At 38.3% G+C, this 24,847-nt stretch overlaps 1 protein-coding gene across 1 annotated transcript in view; it reads right to left on the bottom strand.

Annotated features, from left to right (window-relative positions):
- CHM (CHM Rab escort protein) overlaps positions 1-24,847 on the bottom strand; it is a 214,523-nt gene that overhangs the window by 110,919 nt on the left and 78,757 nt on the right. The window contains exons 5-8 of the mRNA XM_036740069.1: positions 21,125-21,479; positions 9,272-9,388; positions 8,545-8,665; positions 4,889-5,114 (exon numbers count right to left, since the gene is read on the bottom strand). Of these exons, the coding sequence (XP_036595964.1) occupies positions 4,889-5,114; positions 8,545-8,665; positions 9,272-9,388; positions 21,125-21,479 (819 nt within the window). The remainder of the gene's footprint in view (positions 1-4,888; positions 5,115-8,544; positions 8,666-9,271; positions 9,389-21,124; positions 21,480-24,847) is intronic.

Genomic DNA, 24,847 nt, shown 5'->3' with positions numbered 1-24,847 from the left:
ATCTGATGTGATATTGGGGGTGGGGAACTTTTCCACGTCCAGCCTGGGTGAGGTTGGGGCCCTCGGGGCCCTGAACTGGATATATAAGCCCAAAGGTTGGCATTCTCTCTCGGACCTCTGTGCCACAGCAGGAGTGCCGTGTTGACTCTGGGCCAGCCGTTGTAATGAGCTCCCCAGCTGAACACTCAGATGTTGATAACTACGAATTGTATTTGGTCTGTAATTCAGGGTGCTAGTTTTTTCCCCTGAACTAGGTAAATGATATTTGTATGCTGGATTAATGTAAGATTGTTAACCCCTGAACGTTGCTTTCCTTAGTAAAGCAGATCAAAAGGACCTGGGCTTGCAGCATTCTGTGAGCTGGCTGTTGTTGGTTTTACACATCCCACAGCAGCTGGTAACCAGATTGTTGAAACACATAGTCATCCATGTGGCTTAGGAATCTCGACTTTGGCAGCTGTGTCAAAAATGAATGAGAAAGGAGAGGCTGGAAGCAGGGAAACTGTTTTAACAATCTGGCTAGCAGCTTCTGTGGGGGTATAAGATCCACCCACAGCCAGCATCCAGAAAGCTGCCAACAGCACAGGTTCTTTTGATCTGCTTAATTAAGGAAAGCAAAGTGAAGGGGCCGACAAGCATTCCAGCATTCCAATATCATTCAGTTAGTTCAGGGGAAAAAGCCAGCACCCTGAACTTCAAAACAAAATGCAAATTACAAACATCAACAGACAGACTTTGTCTGATTCAAATCCCAACACATAGTTACCAGAGTTCAACAAAGTCTCAGCATCCGGGTTTACAAGCTGGAGAGCTCCTTAGCTACAGCTGCCCGGAGTCTGCTCATCAACACCATCTCCAGAGCCCCACACAAATGGCTCTGTCCTCCCTTTTTATAGGGATTCAGACATCATCAAATGTCATCTGAATCACCAGAGCTCAGGCTCTGGCGATTGGTTCTTGAATTGGCCCCTCCCCTTAGGACCCTAGGAGGTTCACATCCACATGGATTAGGTTATCACCTAATGGGGTTTGGGCCTGGGGCTTAGCACCTAGTAAGGCTCACTGAATTACTCAAAGAAAACAAAGGCTGTTTTGCTTATCAACACAGAAACCAAGAGGTCAGTGCAACAGCTGAGGGAAGAGGTGATGAGAGTCTAAATAAGGGAAGTGAGTAGAGAAAAGATTGATGGGAAACACACTGAGGAGGAATGATAGACAAGGTCTGGCAACTGACAGGAGATAGGGTGGTGTGGTAAAAGGTGAAGGGAGCTCCAAAGTCGGGAACCTAGGTGGCTGGGAGGATGGCGACACCCTCATCAGAAATACAGAAGACTGGGCAGAATTGGGTATGGAGGTGGCTGGGAAATATAATGAATTCTGGTTTGGATACCGTGAGTCTCAGGATACCCAAAGTGATTTCTTTTATATATATATATATATATATATATATATATATATATATATATTTATTATTTATTTAATATTTTTAGTTTTGAACATTGATTTCCACAAGATTTTGAGTTATAAATTTTCTCCCCATTTCTACCCTCCCCCACACACTCCAAGATGGCATATATTCTGATTGCCCCATTCCCCAGTCAGCCCTCCCTTCCGTCACCCCACTCCCCCCCAATCCCCTTTTCCCTTACTTTCTTCCCAAAGTGATTTCTTGAAATCTGAAAATCCCTTTTGTGTACGAATGGTCATCAGTCATGTGATGTGGGGCTGTCTTCTGTGAATATTTTTCAAGATAGATTTAAATAGCACTCAACTTACTTTCTGCTAAATCTGCTAAAACAGTTCTCTTTGTACATGGAAAATATAGTCTTGATATCATAGTAAGTATTTTATAAATAACAGTTCATGAAATACATAATAATTTTTCATTTTCTTCAAACTTATCCAAGCAGGTTAGGTTAAGAATCCACTTTCACTGGCCATCCCCCCTTGGCTGGAATGCCCTCTGTCCTCATCTCTACCTTTTGGCTTCCCTGGCTTCTTTCAAGTCTCAACTAAAATGCCCCCCTACAGGAAGCCATTCCAAACTCTCTTAATTCTAGCACCTTCTCTCTGTTGATTATTTCTCATCTATCCTGTATAACTTATTTGGATAAATAGTTGTTTGCTTGTTACCTTCCCTATGACACTGGGAGCTCTGGGAGCCTTTCTGGGAGCCTTTCTCTGTTTCCTCAGCACTTAGCACAATGCTTGGCACATAGTAGATGCTTAACAATGTTTATTGATGGACTTTCAAATGTAGTCCAGATCCTAATTCAAAACTCATGACAGCCACAAAATCCTTAGGACTTTCTAGCTATGGCTCAGGTTGGTCTACATTCTTCTATCATTATTAAAGGAATGTATAGCTTCCCTTTTAGATTCTAACAATGCTGCCCTGTAACCTCTCATCTTTATGACCCCCTCTTATGTGTGTGCAGGTACATGTGCGTGTGTGCATGTGTGTCTGTCTGTGTGATTTGTTTTTGGTTTTCTTGAAGCAATTAGATGGCTCAGTGGATAGAGCACTGGGACTGGAGTCAGGAAGACCTCAGTTCAAATTTGACCTTAGATACTTGCTAGGTAAGTGATTCCGAGCAAGTGACTTAACCTCCTTTTGCCTTAATCCACTGGAGAAGAAAATGGCAAAGCACTTCAGTGTCTTTGACAAGAAAAGAAAACCCCATGGAGAGTATGGTCTACAGAGTCACAAAGACTGTAGACAGGGCTGAACAAATGACCAGCTTTATATGTTTTGAGCTTAACTTCTTGTTAAGTAGTTTCTTTAGATACTATAAATGTGTGATGACCTGTTTACATATATCCATTTTACTGATGTTTCGATTCCTAATAGGCTATATCTGTGCCTGTTTCCTTCTATAATACCCAGCACAATGCCTTTTATATATATACACCTGGTAAATATTTTCTAACAATGCTTTGCACCCACCATTCCGATATGGTACAAATAAACACTCATCCTGGCATCTGTTCACAACTTTGCGAGATTAGAGCAGAGACCAAAATTAGATCTTATACCTGACATCTATGAAGTACTGCCTTCTTCTCCAAAGTCAAGGCAGTCAATTGTTCCTGTATCACAAAAAGGGAGTAATGCATCATTGGGCACTTTGACTTACTGAGAGAAAAAGTTAGAGTCTCTTTGCTCCCACAAACATCCCCCATATCATAGCACACAAAAACACAGGTAGAACTTTTCTAGATGTGAAGTAGCTGCAAAGGGTAAGATGACATAGCACCAACAACAGAGATCGGTTAGGAATTTAAACAGGATTTCTAGGTATGACCCAATGTGAAATTCTGCTTATCTTGCAAGTTAAATATACACACACACACACACACACACATACACACACACATACACACACACACATACATATATTTCATGGAAATAGATCTGCCCACTCCATAAAAAAATGAATTCCTAAAGTAAACTAGGGAAAACTCATTAATGAACTGGGCCAACTGGAAAACTGTTTTGGTGTCAGTGATCTCTCTTATAAATATGCTCCCATTTCTGAAAACAGAATCTGCCATTCGCACCTATGAACTTAGAAACAGAAGGTAGTTTAATTTTCTTTATTAAAAATCTACTGATTTAAACTAATAAAAGCCCCCAAGTGCTTTCATCCAATGATGCATCTTGAGTAGTTCTAAAATGCCATTCTGCTTATGAATGGAAGGATGTGACTTACAAATGTCTTTGAATCATTCACATAAATATGCATGCGTGCCATTTATAACAGTAGCCTTGATGAGAACACACAGTGTAACTGGTTGTGAGCAGCGCTTAAAGAGGCTTACATTAAAACAGAATATAGAATGGTGGTTAGAAATCACAGACCAGGTGACACTTTGTTCTGATAAGCAGGTGATAAAAATTGTAGGCCATGATGTATAGGTGGTGGGAGAGTTACTACGCTAAGATACAAACTGAACGGTAGCCATAGGAAAATGGTCAGCACTAGCAAGACAACCAAGTACATTAGGAAGAAAGGGAATGGAAGAGAATAAGCACTTATTTAGCACCTACTATATGCCAGGAACTGTACTAAGTGCATTTTACAAATATTACCTCATTTGTTCCTCACAACAACTTTGCGTGGTAGGTGCTATCATTATCCCCACTTTTCAGATGAGGAAATTGAGGCTAAAAGTGGCTTGCCCAAGGTCACAAGCTGTTAAGCGTTTGAGGCCACATTTAAACTCAGGTCTTCCTGAATCCAGGTCTAGCAAAAAATTTTTTTTAATCTATTACATCACCTAGCTATCTCTACTCTGACATAATTCCATGTAGATGGCATCAAAGTGGTGATGGGGTTATAGATCCCCTAACTTCACTGTAAGCCTCCATTTAATCCCTGGTTTCCTATCAGAAAGTGTAGAGGCATGATTTCCTCCAGAAGCAACAGCTCCATGAGAGCAAACCTTCATGCAATAGACTATAGGTGCCATGAGCACAGAGCCTGCTTTTCATTTGGTCTTTATGAACTCACAATTAGCACAGTGACTCGCCCATGGTGAGTGTTTAATAAATGCAAGTGAATTGAGGGCCTTGTGGCCCTAAACAAGTCTGCATATGCAGCAATCAACTTATTTAATAACAAAATCCTCTGCCCACCTTTAAGTGAAATAATGGGGTAAGAATTTTGCACGGGCCTCAGCCTATCCTAGGTAAGAATAATGCAATTCACTCCTAGCATCACTTTCAGAATTCCAAGTTCTTAGATTACTATGCCAAAAAGACATATCGTGAGTGGCTTCCTCCACCTGAGGCTCCACTAACATGTCCCACATCCAAATCTGCCAGCAATCTCACCTGCCATGGTCCTCCCTTCAGCATAAACACAATGCACCAAGTCACACTTACCTACAGAAACACTGGGGCAGTTCTCCTTGGCCATACAAGGGAAACAAGAAGGGAGTGTTGCCATAGCGCCCAAGACACCGAAGAAAATTCTGAGTTTCTCTGAGGCCATCCAGAGTGCTGGTGGACACCTCTGATGTCATTGCAATGGAATGGAGGACAAAGTGTTGCAGGTTGGGCGTCAGCTTTTGAGTTTTCAAGTATTCTGAAAAGGTACATTCCTCATAAGCTGTTCAAATAAAAACACAAATAAGGGTCAAGAAAACAGATTATTATAGCCATGTCTTGATTAGTACAAACAATGAACCCTGTGAAGAAGTGACATGTCTTTAAATTCGCACTATCTGAAGTTATAATTCTATAACATATGGTCACTGGCTCCAGCTCCAGCCCAGTGGAAATATACAATACAAATTCAAATAAAGCAATCACTTCAAGGGATTCATTACTCATACTAACCAGACCCTGGCTGTATATGCACAATTAAGTTTCTAATTCCTCGTCCTTGAGAAGGAAGCTACCCCAAAACTCAAGACCATGGTCAAGGCTCCCTTAGTCACAGTGGGCAAGAGGTATGTAAGCCCGGTATGTAAGCCCTCGTATTCTTCTGGGGAATCAGCAATTCACATGTGGAAATAATAGACTCAAAAAGACTCTTACTAATCCAGAGAGTCTGGGAAATCAGCTGTCACCTTCTTTTAAAAACAGCCTTTTTCCTGGCCTAAGTAATTAGTTGTTTTTTCAAGTCCAGGTAAACAGTACAGATCAGTCTGAATATAAATGGCACTAGGTTTCTATGACTGGCAAAGCAAATTGAATTTAACAGCTTTTCACAAATCCTTTTTTTCCTCCTTAAAAAGTCTGTCTTATTTTCATGAAAACTGTGAAGTGTCACCAATAGTTACATTTAAAAATATAAAACTTCCATAGGAAAAAAAATTCTGAATGAAAATGAGTCAATATTCACTGAGGCTTTTAAAAAAAAAGAAAACCCTATTTCATGGTAAAGCTAATAACACACAGTATTACTATAAAGTAACAAGACTGCATATGGTGTGTGGAATGAATTTTGTTGCTTCATAGTCATACAAACATTAGTAACTTCCTAAACAACTTTTCATCTTTAAACCAAGAACATATGGTACACAGTAAATAGATTTTACAAGGCAGGAAATCCTATCCCTTAACAAAATATAAACATTGTATTGATTGCAATGTTTATTGAAAATATAGTTAAAGAACTCCCAGATCTAATGGAAGGTGTTCTCATTGCAAAAAGAGAGATAAAGAAACTGCACAAGGGGATGAATGAAGCTGTTCAAGCAACAAAAGGAAAATAGAACGGGGTGATTTTTCCAATTTTGAGAAGTGGTCAGAACACTAACTTTACCTACAAAGAGTTAGGAGTCTAATTGCCCCCTGAGCAGAAACAGAGGGCAGGGTGGGGCAGGCAAAATCAAACTCCTGGAATCTGCCCCATGTCCAATAGTAAATTATGTCATCTTGGTCTCTCCCTCCTCCCTTCCGGAAAATGAAGGTTTTGAACTAGACAGTAGTAAAGGCCCATCTCCACATTCGATTATGTTGTACCACAGAATGATCTAGAACATTATGCTACAGGAAAAGCCCTAGAATGCTTACACAAAACAGTCTATTCAAAAGTCCAGCCTAAATGAGTGTTCTGCCAGTTTTCACTACAGATTTATAAAAGTTTCAAATTTATTTATTCTACTTTAGGAAGAACATGCCAAGTCTATTGTTTGGAAACCAATATTTTATTGATAATAACAGCTAACATTTATAGAGTACTTCATGATTATAAAGCACTTGATATATTACCTCCTTTGATCCTTATAATAACAATGAAGTAGACAGTACAATCCTCATTTGACAGATCATCAGATAAGGAAAGAAGACAGAATCAGAAGGCCCAGGATATGACTGCCAACTTGGTCCCTTGCAGGTCATGTGAACACAGACAAGTCATTTATCCTTTTTCTTCTCTCCTCTGATACTGCCAGCACTCTGGGCCAGGCCCTCATCACCTCACCCTGGGCCTATTGCGACAGCCTGCTGGTGAACGTGCCTGCCTCAAGTCTCTCCTCACTCCGATCTATCTTATACAGCCACCAAAGTGATCATGTTAGCACAGGAATGATCATATTCTCTCTCCCTACTATTCAATCAACTCCAGCAGCTCCTCATTACTCCAGGATCAAATATAAAATCCTCTAGCTTTTAACGCCTGTCATTATCTGGCTCCTTCCTACCTTTCCATTCTTTTTAGGATGATAATAATAATGGCTAGTTTTTCTATAGTGCTTAAAAGTTTGGTGCTTTGCAAATATTTCATTTAATCTCATGTCCAATATCTCATGGGAGGTCAATATTATTATTACCTTTTTTTTTCTAATGAAGATGCTGAAGCAAATACAAAATTAAGTGACTTGCCCAGAGTCACACAGCCAGTAAGTTTCTGAGCCATATGTGAATCCTGACTCCAGTTCAAATTCTTTCCACTAAGCCACATAGCTGTCCCTTCCATGTACTCCGTGATCCAGTGACGCTGGACTACTTGCCACTCTATCTCCTGGCTGTCCCCTATGCCTGGAATGTTCTCTCTCCTCATCTCTGCTTCACAGCTTCCCTGGCTTCCTTCAAGATTCCAGTAAAGTCTCAATTTCTGAAAGGAATCTTTCCCATTCCATTTCTCCTTAACCTCAGTGCCTCCTGTTTGAGATGACCTCCAATTTCTCTCATACATATCTTATTTATACAGAGTTGTGTGCTGTTTCCCCCAGGAGAGTGTGAGTCTTTATTTGGTTTGTCTTTTTTTTTCCTTTCTTCGTGTCCCCAGCACTTAGTAAGCGCTTAATAAATGCTGACTGAATGACTTTTCAAATACATAAATCAAGTATGCAGTCTAGGTTTTATGAAACTGAAGCAAAGAGAAGTAACACACCCAAGGTATAACAAGGAATTACACACAAGACCTACATCTTAATTCTTGAGTCAACATTCTTTCCCTACAACACTGTTTTTGCTGTTTGTTTTCTGGAACAAAAACTAGAGTCATACAAAGAGCTCCAGACCTCAACCAGGAAATTCCTAAACAAAAAGGAGACAACACAGAGTAATTTACTTATCCGAAAAGTTTTTAAGCTATTAAAGCTTAAAAGTACACTAAGACTTTTGGGACATCCTATATATGTATGAATATATTTTTAATTTTGGGGTAAGACTGTGATTTAATCATTGGGGGAAATATCCTGTGTGAAGGCTGTTTCTACTAATCCAGATTAGCGATTCCTCTGTAACTTAGAATCTTGGGGCTTAAGTGACTTGTCTAGAGTTACAAAGCTAATATAAGACAAAGAAAAGACTTGAATGCAGGTATTCCTGCCTCTAAGTCAGGCCATGATATCTCCCTATTCCAATGACAGAATAGAATAAAGCCATCATTTACAAATCCACAGAAAGGGAAAAATCATAGGCCAAGGGACTTTACCTGGGTGATACCTAACTGGTAGGGGTAAAATTAAAACTGAGTGCATTAAAAATATTGAAAGATAAGAGTCTTCAATACAGTGAATCACAGTAACTGAGGAAAAACGACCTCCCATATAAATAGTATATGCTGTTTAATGAACTAACACTACCTTTGTAGTCATCAGGCTGCTGTTCATAGTCCAAACAAAATGTCAGAAATTTCATCAGCATTCGCTTTTCTACCATAGTGAGTTTCTTGCTATTAAAAACATCTGCTCTGGAGCAAGGTACCTGCAAAACAGGATGATCTGTCAGTGGAGAAATAGCTCTGTTACCATGTTACATTGATTGGCTGTTAATTATTTTAATATCAAAATTACCTTCCCAGTGGTCAAAGTGTTCAAATTAATGTTTTTTTTTTCTTGAAACAACTGGGTAAATAATTTCTATTCTAGTCAGGTTGTTTTTTGTTTCTACCCATCAATTCTAATGGCGTTTCTGTTGACTACAGAGCTAATTAAATGTGAGCTCCCTTGCTTAATTCTGCCAGGTTGCTCTCTGTGCCATTAAAAGGACAAAGGCATTCCCCTCCTAACCAGAAGGGGAATGTCAGCTTATGTCGTCTAATGCTGCCTGAGAAACTTAACACTTTCTCAACTCCTATATGAAGCTGCTAAATAACTCATCGAAAATTAGTAAGAACAGATGCAGAACAAGTTCTTATACTTTTATCATCTCCTGGGCATTTCCTAGGCCATGAAACATAAGACTGCAAACTAACCACCATGAATGAGAAGAGGTCTGCAAGACAGAGTGTGGCTTGCTTTCACCTCAAACATACCCCATAAATAGCAATTTGGATTTGCTCACAATCATTGCTTGCCTTCAGTACAGTACCTGTAATACACTCCCTTCTCGATAGCCAAGAATCCTGGTAACATTTTTGAACTCTGCATATCGACTAACACTCGATTTGATTAGAAGGTCAATTAGCAATCCTCGAGAATAAAGCAGCTGTACAAACAGAAGAAAAAAATTAAGAGTTGAAAAAGTAGAAACAATTAATGTATTCTGAATGATAAATTGGATATCTGGTTTTGAAAATGGTCAAATGTGCATTTTAGGTTCTTTACAGAATAAAGCCATTATTATAACAGACATTTTTTGTTGTTGCTGAGTCGTTTCAGCCATGTCCAACCATGACCCCATTTGGAGTTTTCTTGGCAAAGCTACTGGAGTGGTTTGCCCTTTCATTCTCCAGTTCATTTTACAGATGAAGAACTGAGGGAAACAGGATTAAGTGACTTGCCCAGGGTCACAAAGCTAGTAAGTTTCTAAGGCTGGATTTGAACTCAAGTACTCCTGACTCCAGGGCTGGCACTCTCTCCACTATGCCACCAGCTACCCTTATAACAGACATGAGTAATAACAATAGGTTACATTTAGATTGCCAATTAAGGTTTGCAAAGTGCTTTACTTACATTATCTCATTTGTTCCTATCAACAATCCTGTGTGGTTGGTATCACAGGTTGTTACTAGTCCCATTTTACAAGGAGGACAGAGAGACTCAGAGAGCTTAAGAGATGTGTCCAGGGAAACGTGGATACTTAAGGATTTGAACACGTCTTCCTGACTCCAAATCCAGCACTTTGTATTTACTATGCCTGTTGGCTCAGTACATTAACTTCTATAATGGCCAAATGGTCAGTGATACTGAAAAATAGATTATGAGGCCTTGAGGACTATGAAAAATGAGAAAATACATAAGCAAAAGACTGCCATCAAAATAAGCAAAACACAAAATGAAAAATATTACATATGTAATATTCCATTATTTAGAATTAATTCAAAAATTAATTTAATGTAAAAAATCAATCACTTTTAAAAATGTTTATAAAATAAAATCAATTAAGCCAAGATTAAAAAAATCCCAATTGGGAAAAAAAAATCCTTGCATTATATATCTCTGATAAAAATCTACTCTCCAAGTTATATAGTTAATTAACAAAAATATATACAATCAAGGGCAATAAGCAGTGTGAGGACATGAGTTTTTAATTCTGCTTTTAAAAACCATCAACAAATAAACAAATAAATGAATTTAAAGAAATAAAAATCATCAACAACCACATGAAAGATTGCTCCAAATGATTAATGAGAGAAACGTCAATCAAAACAACGCTGAGGTTCCACTGCACACTCAGCCAATTGGCAAAGATGACAAAATATGTAAATAGTCAATACTGGAACAGCTTAGGAGAGACAGTACACTAATACACTACTGATGAAACAATGAATTAGTACAACCATTCTGGAAAAAAATGGGGAATCAGCTAAGTAAAATCACTCAATTTTTCACACTCTGCTCAAATGATCCTGCTGCTAGACACATACAACAATGAGGTAAAAGACAGAAAGAAAGGCCAAATATACACCAAAATAGTCATGGCAGCATTTTTTATGGTAGCAAAGATCTTGGAACAAAGTACATGCCCATCACCTAGACAATGGCTAAACAAATTCTGGCACATAAATTTAACAAAATCATAATATTAAGAAAGAACAAGTATGAGGAATTTAGAGAAATATAGAAAGACTTATGTGAACTGATACAGAGCAAAGAAAGCAGAATCAGGAAAATAGTATATACAATTACAATAATGTAAACAAGAACAATAATAAAAGGAAACTAAATGTCATTGGATTTGTAAGGACCTAGGAGAAAATATAAGGAAGTGAAGATGAGAAAGCATGCTTGTATGTTTGTGTTGGAAAGTTGGGAGAGCTATGGATAGACACTGTTGTATATGCTCTCAGATACAATAGCTGTGTCAACTTAACTACTTTTCTTTGCTGTAAGAAACAGAGATTGGGAGAAATGGGAGGGGGAGGCATTTATATTCATAAATTATTATGATGTAAAAATAAGATATATCAATGAAACTTTAATTTAAATATTAATCCACTGAAATATAGCATCCCTTTGTAATCACAGCTGAGTAGCAATGGCAAAGTTACTTATAGAAGACAAATATAGCTCAAGAATTGATGATGGTCACTGTTGACATACATGTAGAGGTTTAATTTAGTCTTTCAAGAACACCTTTCATAAAGAATACCAGAGAAACAAATATTCTATTTTTGATAAAATACTATGTAACAAAAATTAAATACAGAAAAGAAAACACAATAGCATCTGTGTGTTCAGTATACTGGGATGTCTCTAAATGTCTATAATTCCATAAAGGTTAAGATAAACATTATAGGAACAGAAAAACAAAGACAGAAATAAGATTAGCTTTACTAGTAAGAAAAAAAAGGAAGCTCAAAAATCAATCCTGACCATTATACTGAGCATCAGAAAGGTCACTTAGGACTTTCTGTAAATCAATATCAGTTAAGTGAATTTTTATAAACTATTATATCAATTCGGCATTGTAGAGAACAAACACAATCGACATAGCTTTTCTGGAAACAACTAAACTGATTACACAGACTAAACAGGGCATGTTGTCTCATTATCTCCTTCCAAAAGGAGATAATATGACTTTAGATTTGTTCTTTTAGAAAGAAGAAATATGTTCCAAACAATAATACATATTAAGGAAAAAACTATCTCACTACTTCTATTATCTCACTTGCCTATAAAAACAAAAGACTTGAGGATATTATTCAATACCACACAATTTCACTGACTAGGCATCGTGTGGCAGGATATAGCTACATTTAGTATATACTCCAATAAAATTTAACAGATTTTAATTGAAAACCCATGCATTTTTTTAAAAATAAAAAACCCTAAAGAAAAGATAAATCAGTACACAAAAAAACAACCAGGACCGACATATTCAACTTAAACCTACCTCTCATTTTTATTGTCCTTCTAAGCATTACAGAGAACATATGCACAATATTTGACAATGTAATAACAGGAATCTTTTTCTTAAAATGATAAAAATTGACTTTAATACCTTAAAAATCCCTTGACTTGATAAAGCTGGTTTCAGAATTTAAGGTATAAATTCTTATAAAATGTTAACGTAGTCATTCCCTGCCCCGCCCCACCCCCCATCTTATTTTTTAAGCATGATATTCAAGGTAAGCATTTTGGCAATAGTATTTTATTCAATTTTTTAAAAATCCAGTTCCCTTATCTGACCATTTAGTTTTCTATTACTTACAACATTCTTTTACTGGATAATCAAAATTCAATGGAACCTAAAAATATTTTCAAATCTTTTTCTTTCTCCTTAAAAAAAATCCATAAGAAAATAAGACTAAAAATCTGCCCCATAAACAATTTTCAATTTTCTCCCCAGAATGTGACATGCTGAAAAGTAAAACTAGAATGGCAGACTGTTAAGATTTGGAAGAGAGCTAAAAAGGCCCAAAGAAGTGAAATCTCTAACTAGTTCAGTAGGACTGCATGGACTAGAACCCAGGAGCAGTTCCATATTTAAGCCTGCTCCTAACTCTTTTCATTACACTACTATAAATTTATCATTTTAATAAGACATAAAAATTATGAAATAAATTCAAATATTGCTACAATTTACAGAAGTGATGCAGAATAACATTTTGTTTACATAAAGCCAATAGATGGTACACACTGTATTTGTCAAGAACTAGGGAATTTTTGAGAATTTTAAAGCCATGATACTTGGAAAGTCATATATTATTATGCTCATATTTATACATTCTGCTACTTGAATACAACCTTCTCTTAATAAAATTTGGCATTTCCTCAAATGTACTTATACTATAAATCAACAGCCATATATTAAGAGCTTACTATGAGCCAGGTACTGTGCTAAGCGCAGAACATACAAAGACAAAAGTGAAATTCTCCTTGCCTTTTAAGGGCTTACATTCTAATGGAGAAAACATGGATGTGTGCGTGCATAAAACTACTAGATACATAAAAAGTTGATACAAAGTAACTGTAGAGAGTGGAAGGCATTAACAATGGAGCAAATGGGAATGACCTCCAGTATAAGGTGGTGCCTGCGCTGAGTTTTGAAGGAAACCAGAGATTTCGAGAAAGAGGTAGAGGTAAGGAAGGAAAGTACTTCAGGCAAGAGGGAAAGCAAATACAAAGGCAGAGAGACCGGAGATGGAATTATTTTATAGATTAGTATAGATAGAAAAAAATTTATAGATCATATAGATAGAAAAATAATAACAAAATTCGCACGGAAGAACAAAAGGTCAAGAATATCAAGGGAATCAATAAAAAAAATCAATATGAAGGAAGGCAGCTTAGCAGCACTAGATTTCAAACTATATTACAAAGCAATAAACATCAAAATAATCTGGTGCTGGCTAAGAAATAGAGTGGTGAATCAGTGGTATAGATTAGGTACACAATAAACCCCAAAATTTAAGCTTCTGGTCCAGGAATTTGAAAAAAAAAAGTCAGCATTTGACAAAAATTGCTGGGAAAATTGGAGAGCATTTTGGCAGAAAATAGGCATAGACCAACATCTCATACCATATACCAAGATAAGGTCAAAATGGGTACATGATTTAGACATAAAGGGTGCTATCAAATTAGAGGAGCATGGAAAATCTGACCTGTCAAATCTATCAATAAGGGAAGAGTTTATAAATGAGCAAGACATGGAGAAGAACCTGGGAAGTAAAATGAATAATTTTGATATCACGAAAATAAAAAGGTTTTGCACAAACAAAAACAATGTAGCCAAAATTAGAAGGAAAGCAGGAAACTAGGGGAAAAAACGCAAGTTTCTCCAAGCCTCATTTCCCAAATATGTAAGGAAATCTATAAAATCCATAAAAATTTATAAAAATAAGAGCCACTCCCCAACTGAGTCAAAGGATATGAACGGGTAGTTTTCAGAAGAAGAAATCAAAGCTATCAATAGTCACATTTTAAAATGCTCTAACAATTCTGAGGTACCACCTCACTATCTATCAGACTGGCTAACCTGACAGAACAGGAAAATGACAAACGCTGGAGGGGATGTGGAAAAATTGGGATGCTAATGCACTATTAGTGGAGTTGTGAACAGATCCAACCATTCTGGAGAACAATTTGGAACTATGCCCAAAAGGTTATAAAACTCTGCACACCCTCTGACCTAACAATACCACTACAAGTTCTGTATCCTAAAGAAGTCAAAGAAAAGGGAAAAAGACCAATAGGTACAAAAATATTTATAGCAGCTCTTTTCATGGTGGCAAAGAATTGGAAATTGAGGAAATGCTCATCAATTAAGAAGTGGCTGAATAAGTTGTGGTATATGATTGTGATGGAATATTACTATGCTATAAGAAATGACAAGCAAGATGGTTTCAGAAAAACCTGGGAAGATTAATAAGAACTGATGGAGAATGAAGTGAGCAGAACCAAGAGAACAGTGTACAGAGTAACAACAATATTGAAACAATGATCAAATGTGAAATACTTAGCAACTCTGAATAATACAATGATCCAAGAAAATCGGAAAGAATCCATGATGAAAGATGTTCTCCACATCCAGAGACAGAAGTAATGAATGCTGAGTGCAAACTGAAGCATACCTTTTTTTTTTACTTTCTTTATATTTCTTGCTTTTTATTGTAGGTTGTTTTTTTGCAACATGACTAATACAGAAATATGTTTTGCATGACTGCACATGTATAATTGATACTACATTGCTTGCCTTCTCAATGGGTAAGGGAGGGAGGAAAAGAATTTGGAACTCACGATCTTTTAAAAATGAATGTTAAAAATAAACATAAATAAATGGATAGAGGAAGGAAGGAAGGAAGGAAGGAAGGAAGGAAGGAAGGAAGGAAGGAAGGAAGGAAGGAAGGAAGGAAGGAAGGAAGGAATAACAAAAGAAACCACAAAGTCCTTCCCTCAAATTTTTTTTCTTCTGTGTTCCTAATAGGAGTAGGCTCCCCCCGCCCGCCTTTTACTATTCCCTATTAGGTCTTGAACTCTATCTTTACTTGGCCTGCAACCTCAAAGGACTGCACCATTGAAGCAAACAGCTAGGTTTAAGGACATTACTGTCTCCTAGTTCACCTCCTACATGTCTGAACGCTCCTTCTCAGTCTCTTGCTAGCTCATCATCCATATTATTAATTGTGGGTACTATTGAAGGTTCTCTACTGGGCCCTGTTCTCTTCTCCCTATATATTCTTTCTCTCTTTTTGTAACCTCATTAGCTCCCATATAGTTAACTATCATCTCTATGCAAATGAGATCAATATATCTTCCAGGCTACTAGTCTACTAGACATTTCAAACTAGATTTCCCAGAGATATCTTAAAATTGAACATGCATAAAATGTGTTAAAAAAAAACTGAATTAATCTTCTTTCCCCCACATCTTCCCTTCTTCCACTTTTTTGTGTCAAAGATATCACCAACCTATGGATAGCTAGATGGCATATTACATAGAATGCTGGATTTGTAGTCAGGAAGAAATGAGTCTGAATTCTTCCACAGACATTTACTATCTGTGTGACCCTGAACAAGTCACTTGACCCCTGCCTTAGTTCCCCGATCTTTAAATTAAGGAAACGATAGCATCTAACAATAACAGTTAATAGCTAACATTTATAAAGCACCTACTGTGGGCCAGACACTGTCCCAAGTGCTTTACAAATATTACTTCATTTGATCCTCACAATAACCTTGGGAGGTGGATGTTGTTATCTCCCTTGTACCCACCTCATATGGTTTTTGTGAGGATCAAATGAAATAACATATGTGAAGAGCTCTGCAAAACTGAAAGCTGTCTATAAATGCTACCTAATATCTTTCCAACTCCTCAATCTTCCTCACCCCGCATATATAGTTAGTTACCAAATCTGTATTTTGTAATTTTTTAAATTCATTTTTTGGTTCTGAATTCTTTTTTCCTCCTCTGCCTCCCGCACTCGTTGAGAAGGCAAGAAAAACTCATTACAAATATGTATAATCATGCAAAACAACAAATTCCCACATTAGCTACGTCAGGAAGGAAGGAGGGAGGAAGGAAGAGAAGGAAGTAAGGAAGGGAAGGAAGGGAGGGGAGGGAGAGAGGGAGGGAGGGAGGAAGGAAGGAAGGAAGGAAGGAAGGAAGGAAGAAAGGAAGGAAGGAAGGAAGGAAGGAAGGAAGGAGAAAGACAAGAAAATATGCTTCAATCTCCACTGAGTCCATCAGTCCTCCATCTGGAGGTGGACAGTATGTTTCATCACAAGTCCTTTGGAATTGTGGATGGTCATTGTGTTGATCAGAGTTGTTCAGTCTTTCACAGTTGATTATGTTTACAATATTGCTGTTACTAAATAAACTGTACTCATGATGCTGCTCACTTCACTTTGCATCAATTCATATACATCTCAGGGTTCTCTGAAACCACCCTCTTCATCTTTTCTCATAGCATAATAGTATCCCATCACATTCATATACCATAACTTGTTCAGCCATTCCCCATTTGATGGGCATTCCTTCAGTTTCTAATTCTTTGCCACCACAAAAAGAGCTGCTAGAAATATTTTTTATACATATGGACACTTTTTCTCTTTCCTTGATTTGTCTGGAGTATAGATCTAGTTTTCTGAGTCAAAGGATATGCACAATTTTATAGCCCTTTTAGTATAGTTACAAATTTTTTTCCAGAATAGTTGTACCAGTTCATAGTTCTACCCACATTAGTCTGCATGTTCTCCCATGATGCCCTATAGTATCTGTCATTTTCCTTTTTTGTCATCTTAGTCAATCTGATTGATGGGTATGGTACCTCAGACTTGTTTTAATTTGCATTTCTCTAATCATTAGTGATTTAGAGTATTTTTTATATGGCTATTGATAGCTTAGATTTCTTCCTCTACAAAATGTCTAGTCATAGCCTTCGATAATTTATCAGCTGAGGAAAGCCTCTTATTCTTGGAAATCTGACTCAGCTCCTTATTAGGTATTTGAGAAATGAGACCTTTTATCAGAGACACTTGCTGCAAAAAATTTTTCCCCCAGTTTCCTGCTTTTTCTTCTAATTTTAGGTACACTGATTGTGTTTGTGCCAAACCTTTTTAATTTTATGTAATGAAAATTATCCATTTTACCTCCTTAAACTTCTCTATCTCTTGTTTGGTCATGAACTCTTCTGCTATCCAGAGATTTGACAGGTAATTTCTTCCCTGCTTTACTAATTTGCTTAACATATCACCCTTTATGTCTAAATCATGCATTCATTTTGAGCATATCTTGATATACAGTGTAAGATGTTGTAGTTTCTGCAAGACTACTTTCTAATTTTGCCAGCATTGTTTGTCAATTAGCGAATTCTTGGCCCAATAGCTGGGATCTTTGAGTTTATCAAATACTACGTTACTGTGTTAATTTGTTTCTGTATATTGAGTACCTAATTTGTTCCACTGATCAACCTCTCTATTTTTCATCCGGTACCAGATTAGTTTTGTAATATAGTTTGAGATCTGATATTTCCCAACATTTTCTTCCTTTTTCCCCTGCCTTCTCTTTAAGAGTCTATTTTACTTCTGAACATCTCCCTTAATCTACCCTCTCACCTTTACCCCTTTTTCTCTTTACCTCTTTTCTTCCAATTTGCCTGCTGGGTAAACTATGTTTCTGTACCCAATCGTGTGTATGTGTATTTGTCCCTCCTTTAACCAGTTCAGATGAGCGTGAGGTTCAAATATCACATGCTTTTTACTTCTTGGTAGTCCCATTTTGCAGCACAAACTCTTTTTTACATGTCCCATTTATGTGAGACAATTTCCCCATCTGTCCTCTCCCTTCTTCCCTCTTCCAATGCATTCTTCTTCCCCACTCATCCATTCTTCGTTTGAGATCATCCAAATATAAAAGAATGACATCCAGGCCTTCAGTCCAATTACACTTCCTCTAAAAGCCTGGTAATGATAAAGGTCTAAGGGGCTATGTGTATTATCTCCCCATATAAAAATGTAAACAGTTTTTATCTTGTTTAATCCTGTATGATTTTTCACTCACATTTCCTTTTTTATGCTTCTCTTGACTCCTATATTTGAATGTCAAATTTTTTACTCAGCTCTGGTCTTTTCATCAAGAATGCTTTAAAAAATCTTCTATTTCATTAAAGATCCATTTTTTTCCCCTGTAGATTTATACTCAATTGTGTGGGGTAGGTTATTCTTGGTTGTGATCCTAGATCCTTTGCCTTCTGGATTATAATATATTTCAAGCCCTCCACTCCTTTGAATTTGGTGGCCCCTCCATCCTTAAATGTTTTCTTTCTGGTTGCCTGTAGTACTTTTTCCTTGAGCTGGGAGCTCTGGAATTTGGTTAAAATAATTCTGAGAGTTTTCATTTTCAATTTTCTGGGGAAGTGACCAACAGCCTTTTTCAATTTCTACCTTCCCCTCTGGTTCTAGGATATCTCGACAGCTTTCTTTTATAATTTCTTAAAAGATGATATATGGGATCTTTTTTTTTTAATTCATGATTTTCAGGTAGTCCACTGATTCCTAATTATCTCTCCTTGATCTACCGTCCCGTTCAATTGGCCTTAGTATCAGATATTTCACATTGTCTTTTATTTTTTCAGTCTTTTAACTTTGTTTTGTTATTTCTTGATGTCTTGTGGAGTCATTAGCTTCCATTTGGCCAATTCTAATTTTCAAGAAGTTATCTTCAGTAAAGCTTTTTTGTACCTCTTTTCCTAAGCTTTTAATTCTCTTTCCATATCCTTCCACTCTATCTTTTGCCTCTTCTCATTCCTTCCTCTACTGCTCTCATTTGGTTTTAGCACTCATTTTTTAAAATTTAATTTATTTAGTATTTTATTTTTCCCCAGTTTCATTTGATTTTTAAAATAATTTTTAGCTCCTTCTTTAATTCTTCTAAGAGTTCTTGTTGGACTTGTGTCCAAGCTGCATCTGCCTTTGAGCTTTGTTTACAGATTTTTTTCAAGTCATTCTCTTCTTCCATGTTTGTGTCTTGAGCATCCTTGTCACCATACTAGCTTTTTATGATTAAGCTTGTTTTTTGTTGGTTAATTCTTCCAGCCTACTTTTTGTCTTTGGACTTTATGTTAGTGGTGGGCTCTTCATACTCGTGAAGGGGATGTCTGGCCTGAGCTTCTGTCCCCTTATGACCTTCTGTTGATTTTGTAGCTCAGTCTGGGGACCTGCAAGTTTACAGTGTTTCCAAAGTGATATGATCCAGGGGGAAGTCTGTATACTGCTCTCCTGATCTCAGTTCTGCAAGTTCCTGACCCAGCTTTGGGTCTATCAGCTTATTTCTGGTTGGGATTTTCAGCAGCCTTGTGCTAGACTCAACCACTCTACTGGCCTGCAGAGGGGCTCTGCAGTTTCAGGGAGACCGAACTGTTGGCTCCCCTTTGGTCTGGGACGTTGATCTCTGCTTTTGGGATCAGAGTCACCCATACAGCTACCATGTACTTCCTGGAATTTGTTCCATGTTCAGTCACAGCTAGGGCTAATGCTCATGACCATTCCTTTCCATTTTGGATTTGACACCTGGCACTGGATGGTATGTGACAGAGCAACTGGATGGCACACGTTCCTGCACTGAGCACTTGCTCAGGGGATCCCTTGACATCTGTTTCTGGTGCCATGTCTCACCCCTCTTTCAGTCCCTGGGTACTGGAATGCTCCCTGCTGTTGCCACCACAGCCATGCATTTCTGGCCAGACTCCTTCTCTAGAGTCCACAGACAGCTCCAAAACTGCCCTGGCCTAAAATAACGACTCACTATGACTTCTTGGATTTCCCAAACAGAATTCAATCTGGTGGATTCTCTCTACATCTTTGCCAAGGAGGTGTGGAAGAAGAGCTAGACTCTAAAGCTTACTCTCACTCGGCCATCCTTATTCTACTCTCTAGTTGCCACAACTTGCTGTTTCTACTTCCACAACACCTTTCTTATCCTACCCCTTCAGTCCACTCATGAAACTATCACTGTAGTTCAGGCCCTTGTTACTTCTCACCTAGATTATTAAAACAGCTTCCTAATTGGTCTCCCTGCCTTAAGTGTTTCACCAACTCCAATCCGTTCTACACATTGCTGCCAAAGTAATTTTTCTTAAGTGCATATCTGACCATATTATTCCCCTGCTCAACCAACTCAAGTGGCTTCCTCTTGATGCTAGGATCACATAAAAACTCCTCTGTTTAACTTTTAAAACCTTAAATAGCCTGGCCTTAATCTATCTTTGCAGCCTAACAGGACATTACTCTCCCTCCTACACTGTGTGTCCAGTCTAATTGGCCTTTTCTGATCCTTGCAGACAAAATCACATATCCCCTTATATTTGTTATCACCCATACCTGGAATGCCCTCCCTTAGAGAACTCTCCTCTTCTTTAAGATGCAGCTCAAACATCATGAAGCTTTTCCCAATCCCTCCAACTGTCAGTGCCCTCCCTCCTAAACTATTCTGTATTTAATGACTCTGTGTATATTTGCATTTATTCACCTTATATTTACATTGTACATATTTTCATATACCCTTGTCTCCCTTATTAAGCTCCTTGCAAGTAGAATGTATACCCTCAATGCCTGGCATAGTTTCTGGTTCACAATGATGAATGATAAATACTTGCTGAATGATTGGCTGACTCCTGGCTCTGATATTTACTAGTGTGCCTGACCATGCTATCATCTCATTGCAAAAGAAATATTTTACCTCCCTCTTCCAATGGAAATTGGACTTGTGGGCCCTCAAACTATATTTAATCAATTAAAAGTAAGCACTAGCCTATGATAAGATGGGTAAAATTTGTGCCTACCTTTGAGGTCAAATCAATATTAAATCTCCTGCCTTCTTTAACAATTTGGGAGTAAGTAATCCTATTCTTCTTGGGCGCATCAACAACATCTTCTCCTATAGGTACATTGTCAGCTTTTTCCTGTTGTTTGGAATTACAATCCGTATCACCACCATGGTTTTCGCTCCCCAGTGTCACATCTATATCAGGTACTTCCTGTGCAGTCTCTGGCTCACTGAGCGGTGCCGTTAATTCAGACGTATCAGAGCAAGCTGTGCCCATCGAGTCCGGAGGGTCATTTGAGCTAGCAGACGTCACAGAGGCAGGATTTTTCTGCACAGCACCGACTTCTTCAACATGTTCATCTGAATCCTGACTAAATGAGAAATAGCAATATTCAGCAACGAGCCTAATCAGAATACCAACTTAAATCTGGAAACTTTTATAAACATGCTTCATCTATTATCATTTCATCAGGAGTAAATTCCCTTGCCTTATATGGCGCTAAAGGGTGCTAAATACATCCCACAGGATCATGTGATCAGAGTGGAAGAGAACACAAAGCCTTCTAACCCAAACTCCTTGTTTTATGGAGAAGGAAAATGAGGCCCAGAGAGAGTAAGTAAGTCACTTAAGGCCACAAAACGAGGAAGTAGCACAGGTGGAATTTGAACTTAGCTCCTCTGACTCCAAATCCAATGCTTTTCCCGTTGTATTATAACAACTTTTTAGGAGAAAATCAAATAAAGGTACTATGTGTAAAACACTATACTTCTATTTGGGGGCCACTGCCATACACACATAAAACATATATGCCTGTATATACTCACATATATGACTACATATATACATGTGAGTATATATAATGCATATATTTTATGTACTCATAGATGTATACACACATACACACTCACAAACACTTCTAAGAGATAGGGACAGGGATTGTCTTTGTATCTAATTCCCTGTCTTTTCTGAGGATACTCAAAAATATCAATCCTTTTCAACTTCTTTACCACAATGAATGGCCAAAGGGATTTTTCTCCTATCTCATTTTGCCATTCTATTCCTGGCATAGTTTTCTATACTGTTAAGCCTATTTCTCTAGTTATCATCTTTAGTCCCATCCCTCATTAAATCTGTATAGCCTACTGAACCAAGACCCCAATTAGTAAATGACGAGCAGTATTTTCCAGCTACACCTAATCCTACATAAAACTGGCAGGAAAACATTAGTTTATCAAACCATCTAACTGTTCACCATATAGCACAGTTTTGCTGCAAAACCCCAATAAAGAATTCAAGCAACACCTATTGAACACCTATCATGTAGGTGCTGGTGGTCAGTCAATCAACATTTGTTAAGTTCCTGCTATGTATTAGGCACTGCACTAAGTGCTACATAGAAAAGCAAAAAAACAGTCCCTGCTCTCAAGGAGCTCATAGTCTAATGAGAAAAGATAAGCAAACAACTATGTATAACTATATATAAACTTTGAGCCTTTACCTCCTTCCTTCCCTTCCTTCTATCAATCAATCCATAAACATTTATTAATCACCTACTACATGCCAAGCACTGTACTAAGAGTTAGGAAAATAAAAAGAAGCAAAAGACAGTGCCTGCCCTCAAGGAATGAATGATCTAATGGGGGAAACAACATGCAAACAAATATATACAAAGCAAACCATATACAGAATAAATAGGAAATAATTAACAGAGGGAAGATATCAGAATTAAGAAAGGTTGGTAAAGGCTTCCCCTACCTCCCAGTCATTACAACTACATTCTCTAGCTACTCTTTGATAAGACTCATCTGCTCTAGACACGCCAATCTGGTGGCTTCTGTCATTCCTTCCTAGGAAGCCTTCCCCTTTTAAGTCTTTGACAATTTAGGTCAACTACTTATTTGAAGATTCAACTCAAAGTTCTCTTCCACTAAAGTTTTGGAATCATAGAATCACAGATTTAGAGCTAGAAGGAGCCTTAGAGGTCATTTAGAGAACTTCATTTTGCCTACAAGAAACCTGAGAATGAGAGAGATCAGGTGCTAAGTTTCCATGTCAGGATTTGACCCCAAACCTTCTCACTCCAAATGCAGTTTTATGATAGACCAAGCTGCTCTTTCCTAACTTCACTCCTGTAGCCAGAATGGCCTTTGTTTTCTTTGAATGACTCAGCTTACCTCATTGAGCCTCTGGACACTGTGGCTTGCTCTTCCGGGGCAGGAGGCCCAAGGAGCATTCCAGGAAGCAGACAACTTCCTGTGTGATGAGTCATGGGGCTGGCTGAGGGGAGGTGTTAACGGCTATGCTAGGGGGAGGGGCCAAGTCAAGAACCAATCGACCCTGGTCGTTCAGGCGGTGCTTGATGATGTCAAAAACTCTATAAGAGGGGAGAGGACAGCTTGAAGACTCTCTCTTCCTTTTCCGGTTGGAGCCAGCGACAGTTACAGCGACAGTTACAGCGACAGTTACAGCTACAGTTACAGACACAGCCACAGCTGAAGCAGGAGCTGCCAGTAGCAGAGCTGACCTACGGGAGGAAGCTGAACAAAGACTTCAGTCCAGTGGGTAATCTTATTACCATAGAGGGGGAAACATGATTTTGCTTTACGCAATCATGCTTCTCTGTAGCCTCCTGGTTACTCTTTCAAGGCGTACTTATTGGGCCTGGAAGCTTTTGATCAATATATCAAAATGGGGTTGCTGGTTCATGGGTTGGTTACTGTGGAGCCTAAATAAATGTTTTGATTCTTCTGCCTTCTACTTTGAGAGTTTCTTATATCCGGCGGTTCCGAACGTTTCAGACATGTTTATGATCCTCTTTGAGATTATAAACTCTGCCCTCCTAATACATTTGGCGACCAGGATGGGATCGCTAGGTATAAGATCTCTATTTAGAAGCAGAACAATTCCAGAGGAAGAGATGAATATCCCAGGATGGGAGGATCCATTTTATTCCTCCCTAGCAAAAGAATTGGCTAAAAAAGCTGGACCCTGTGAAAACTGGGAACCAAGGCTACGGAGAGGAGATCCGAGGGATTTGGAAAAGTGTTTACGAGAAGTTGGGATTCAGTCAGGGGCATCACTATCTAGGCAAAGCTGGATAGTGTTATCAGCCTACCGGCTAGTATACGAAAGATTGAGATTAAGTGAAAGACATGGGGGCACTCCTACCCCACAGCAAGAAGGGGAATCTCAGATAGCAGGAGACCAAACTGACTCAAATGAGAACTTTTCTATTAATGTGGCTAAGAGCAACAGGAGACCAAAAAAGCCCAGAGTGCATTTCAACCCAGCCCAGAAAGAGCCTGACTGCCTGCTTCGTCCTAGCCATGGTGGCAGAGGAAGTGAGTGGGGAGAGAATGAGACAATGTTAGGGGCTGAGGCACAAAACACTACTGGGGTTCAGGATGTGCCTCACACAGAGAACAGGAGATGGTTAAATGATCAGACAAGGGCTCGACCCATACAAAGGAGGAAGACAGAAACCCGAGGTGAAGATTCAGTTACAAGGGAAATTCAGGAAGATTTCTCACCGCAAGAGGTCACAGATATTTTGAGTAGATTCAGCCAAAGAATAGGAGAACCATTGATATCTTGGATGGTAAGACTCAGTGATCAAGGGGCCAGTGGAATATCAGTGGATAGGACAGACTGCATGAGATTCATAGGTATCAGCCATGATCCTCTAGTTCAACAAGCTTTTAGGGAACATCATCAGCAAGGAGATGGTGATAGCAGGAC

Source organism: Trichosurus vulpecula, chromosome X (assembly GCF_011100635.1).
Source record: "Trichosurus vulpecula isolate mTriVul1 chromosome X, mTriVul1.pri, whole genome shotgun sequence".
In the NCBI taxonomy this organism is placed as follows: Eukaryota; Metazoa; Chordata; class Mammalia; order Diprotodontia; family Phalangeridae; genus Trichosurus; species Trichosurus vulpecula.
The sequence above is the reverse complement of the archived record's forward strand: the minus strand, read 5'-3'. Positions and strand labels throughout refer to the sequence as shown.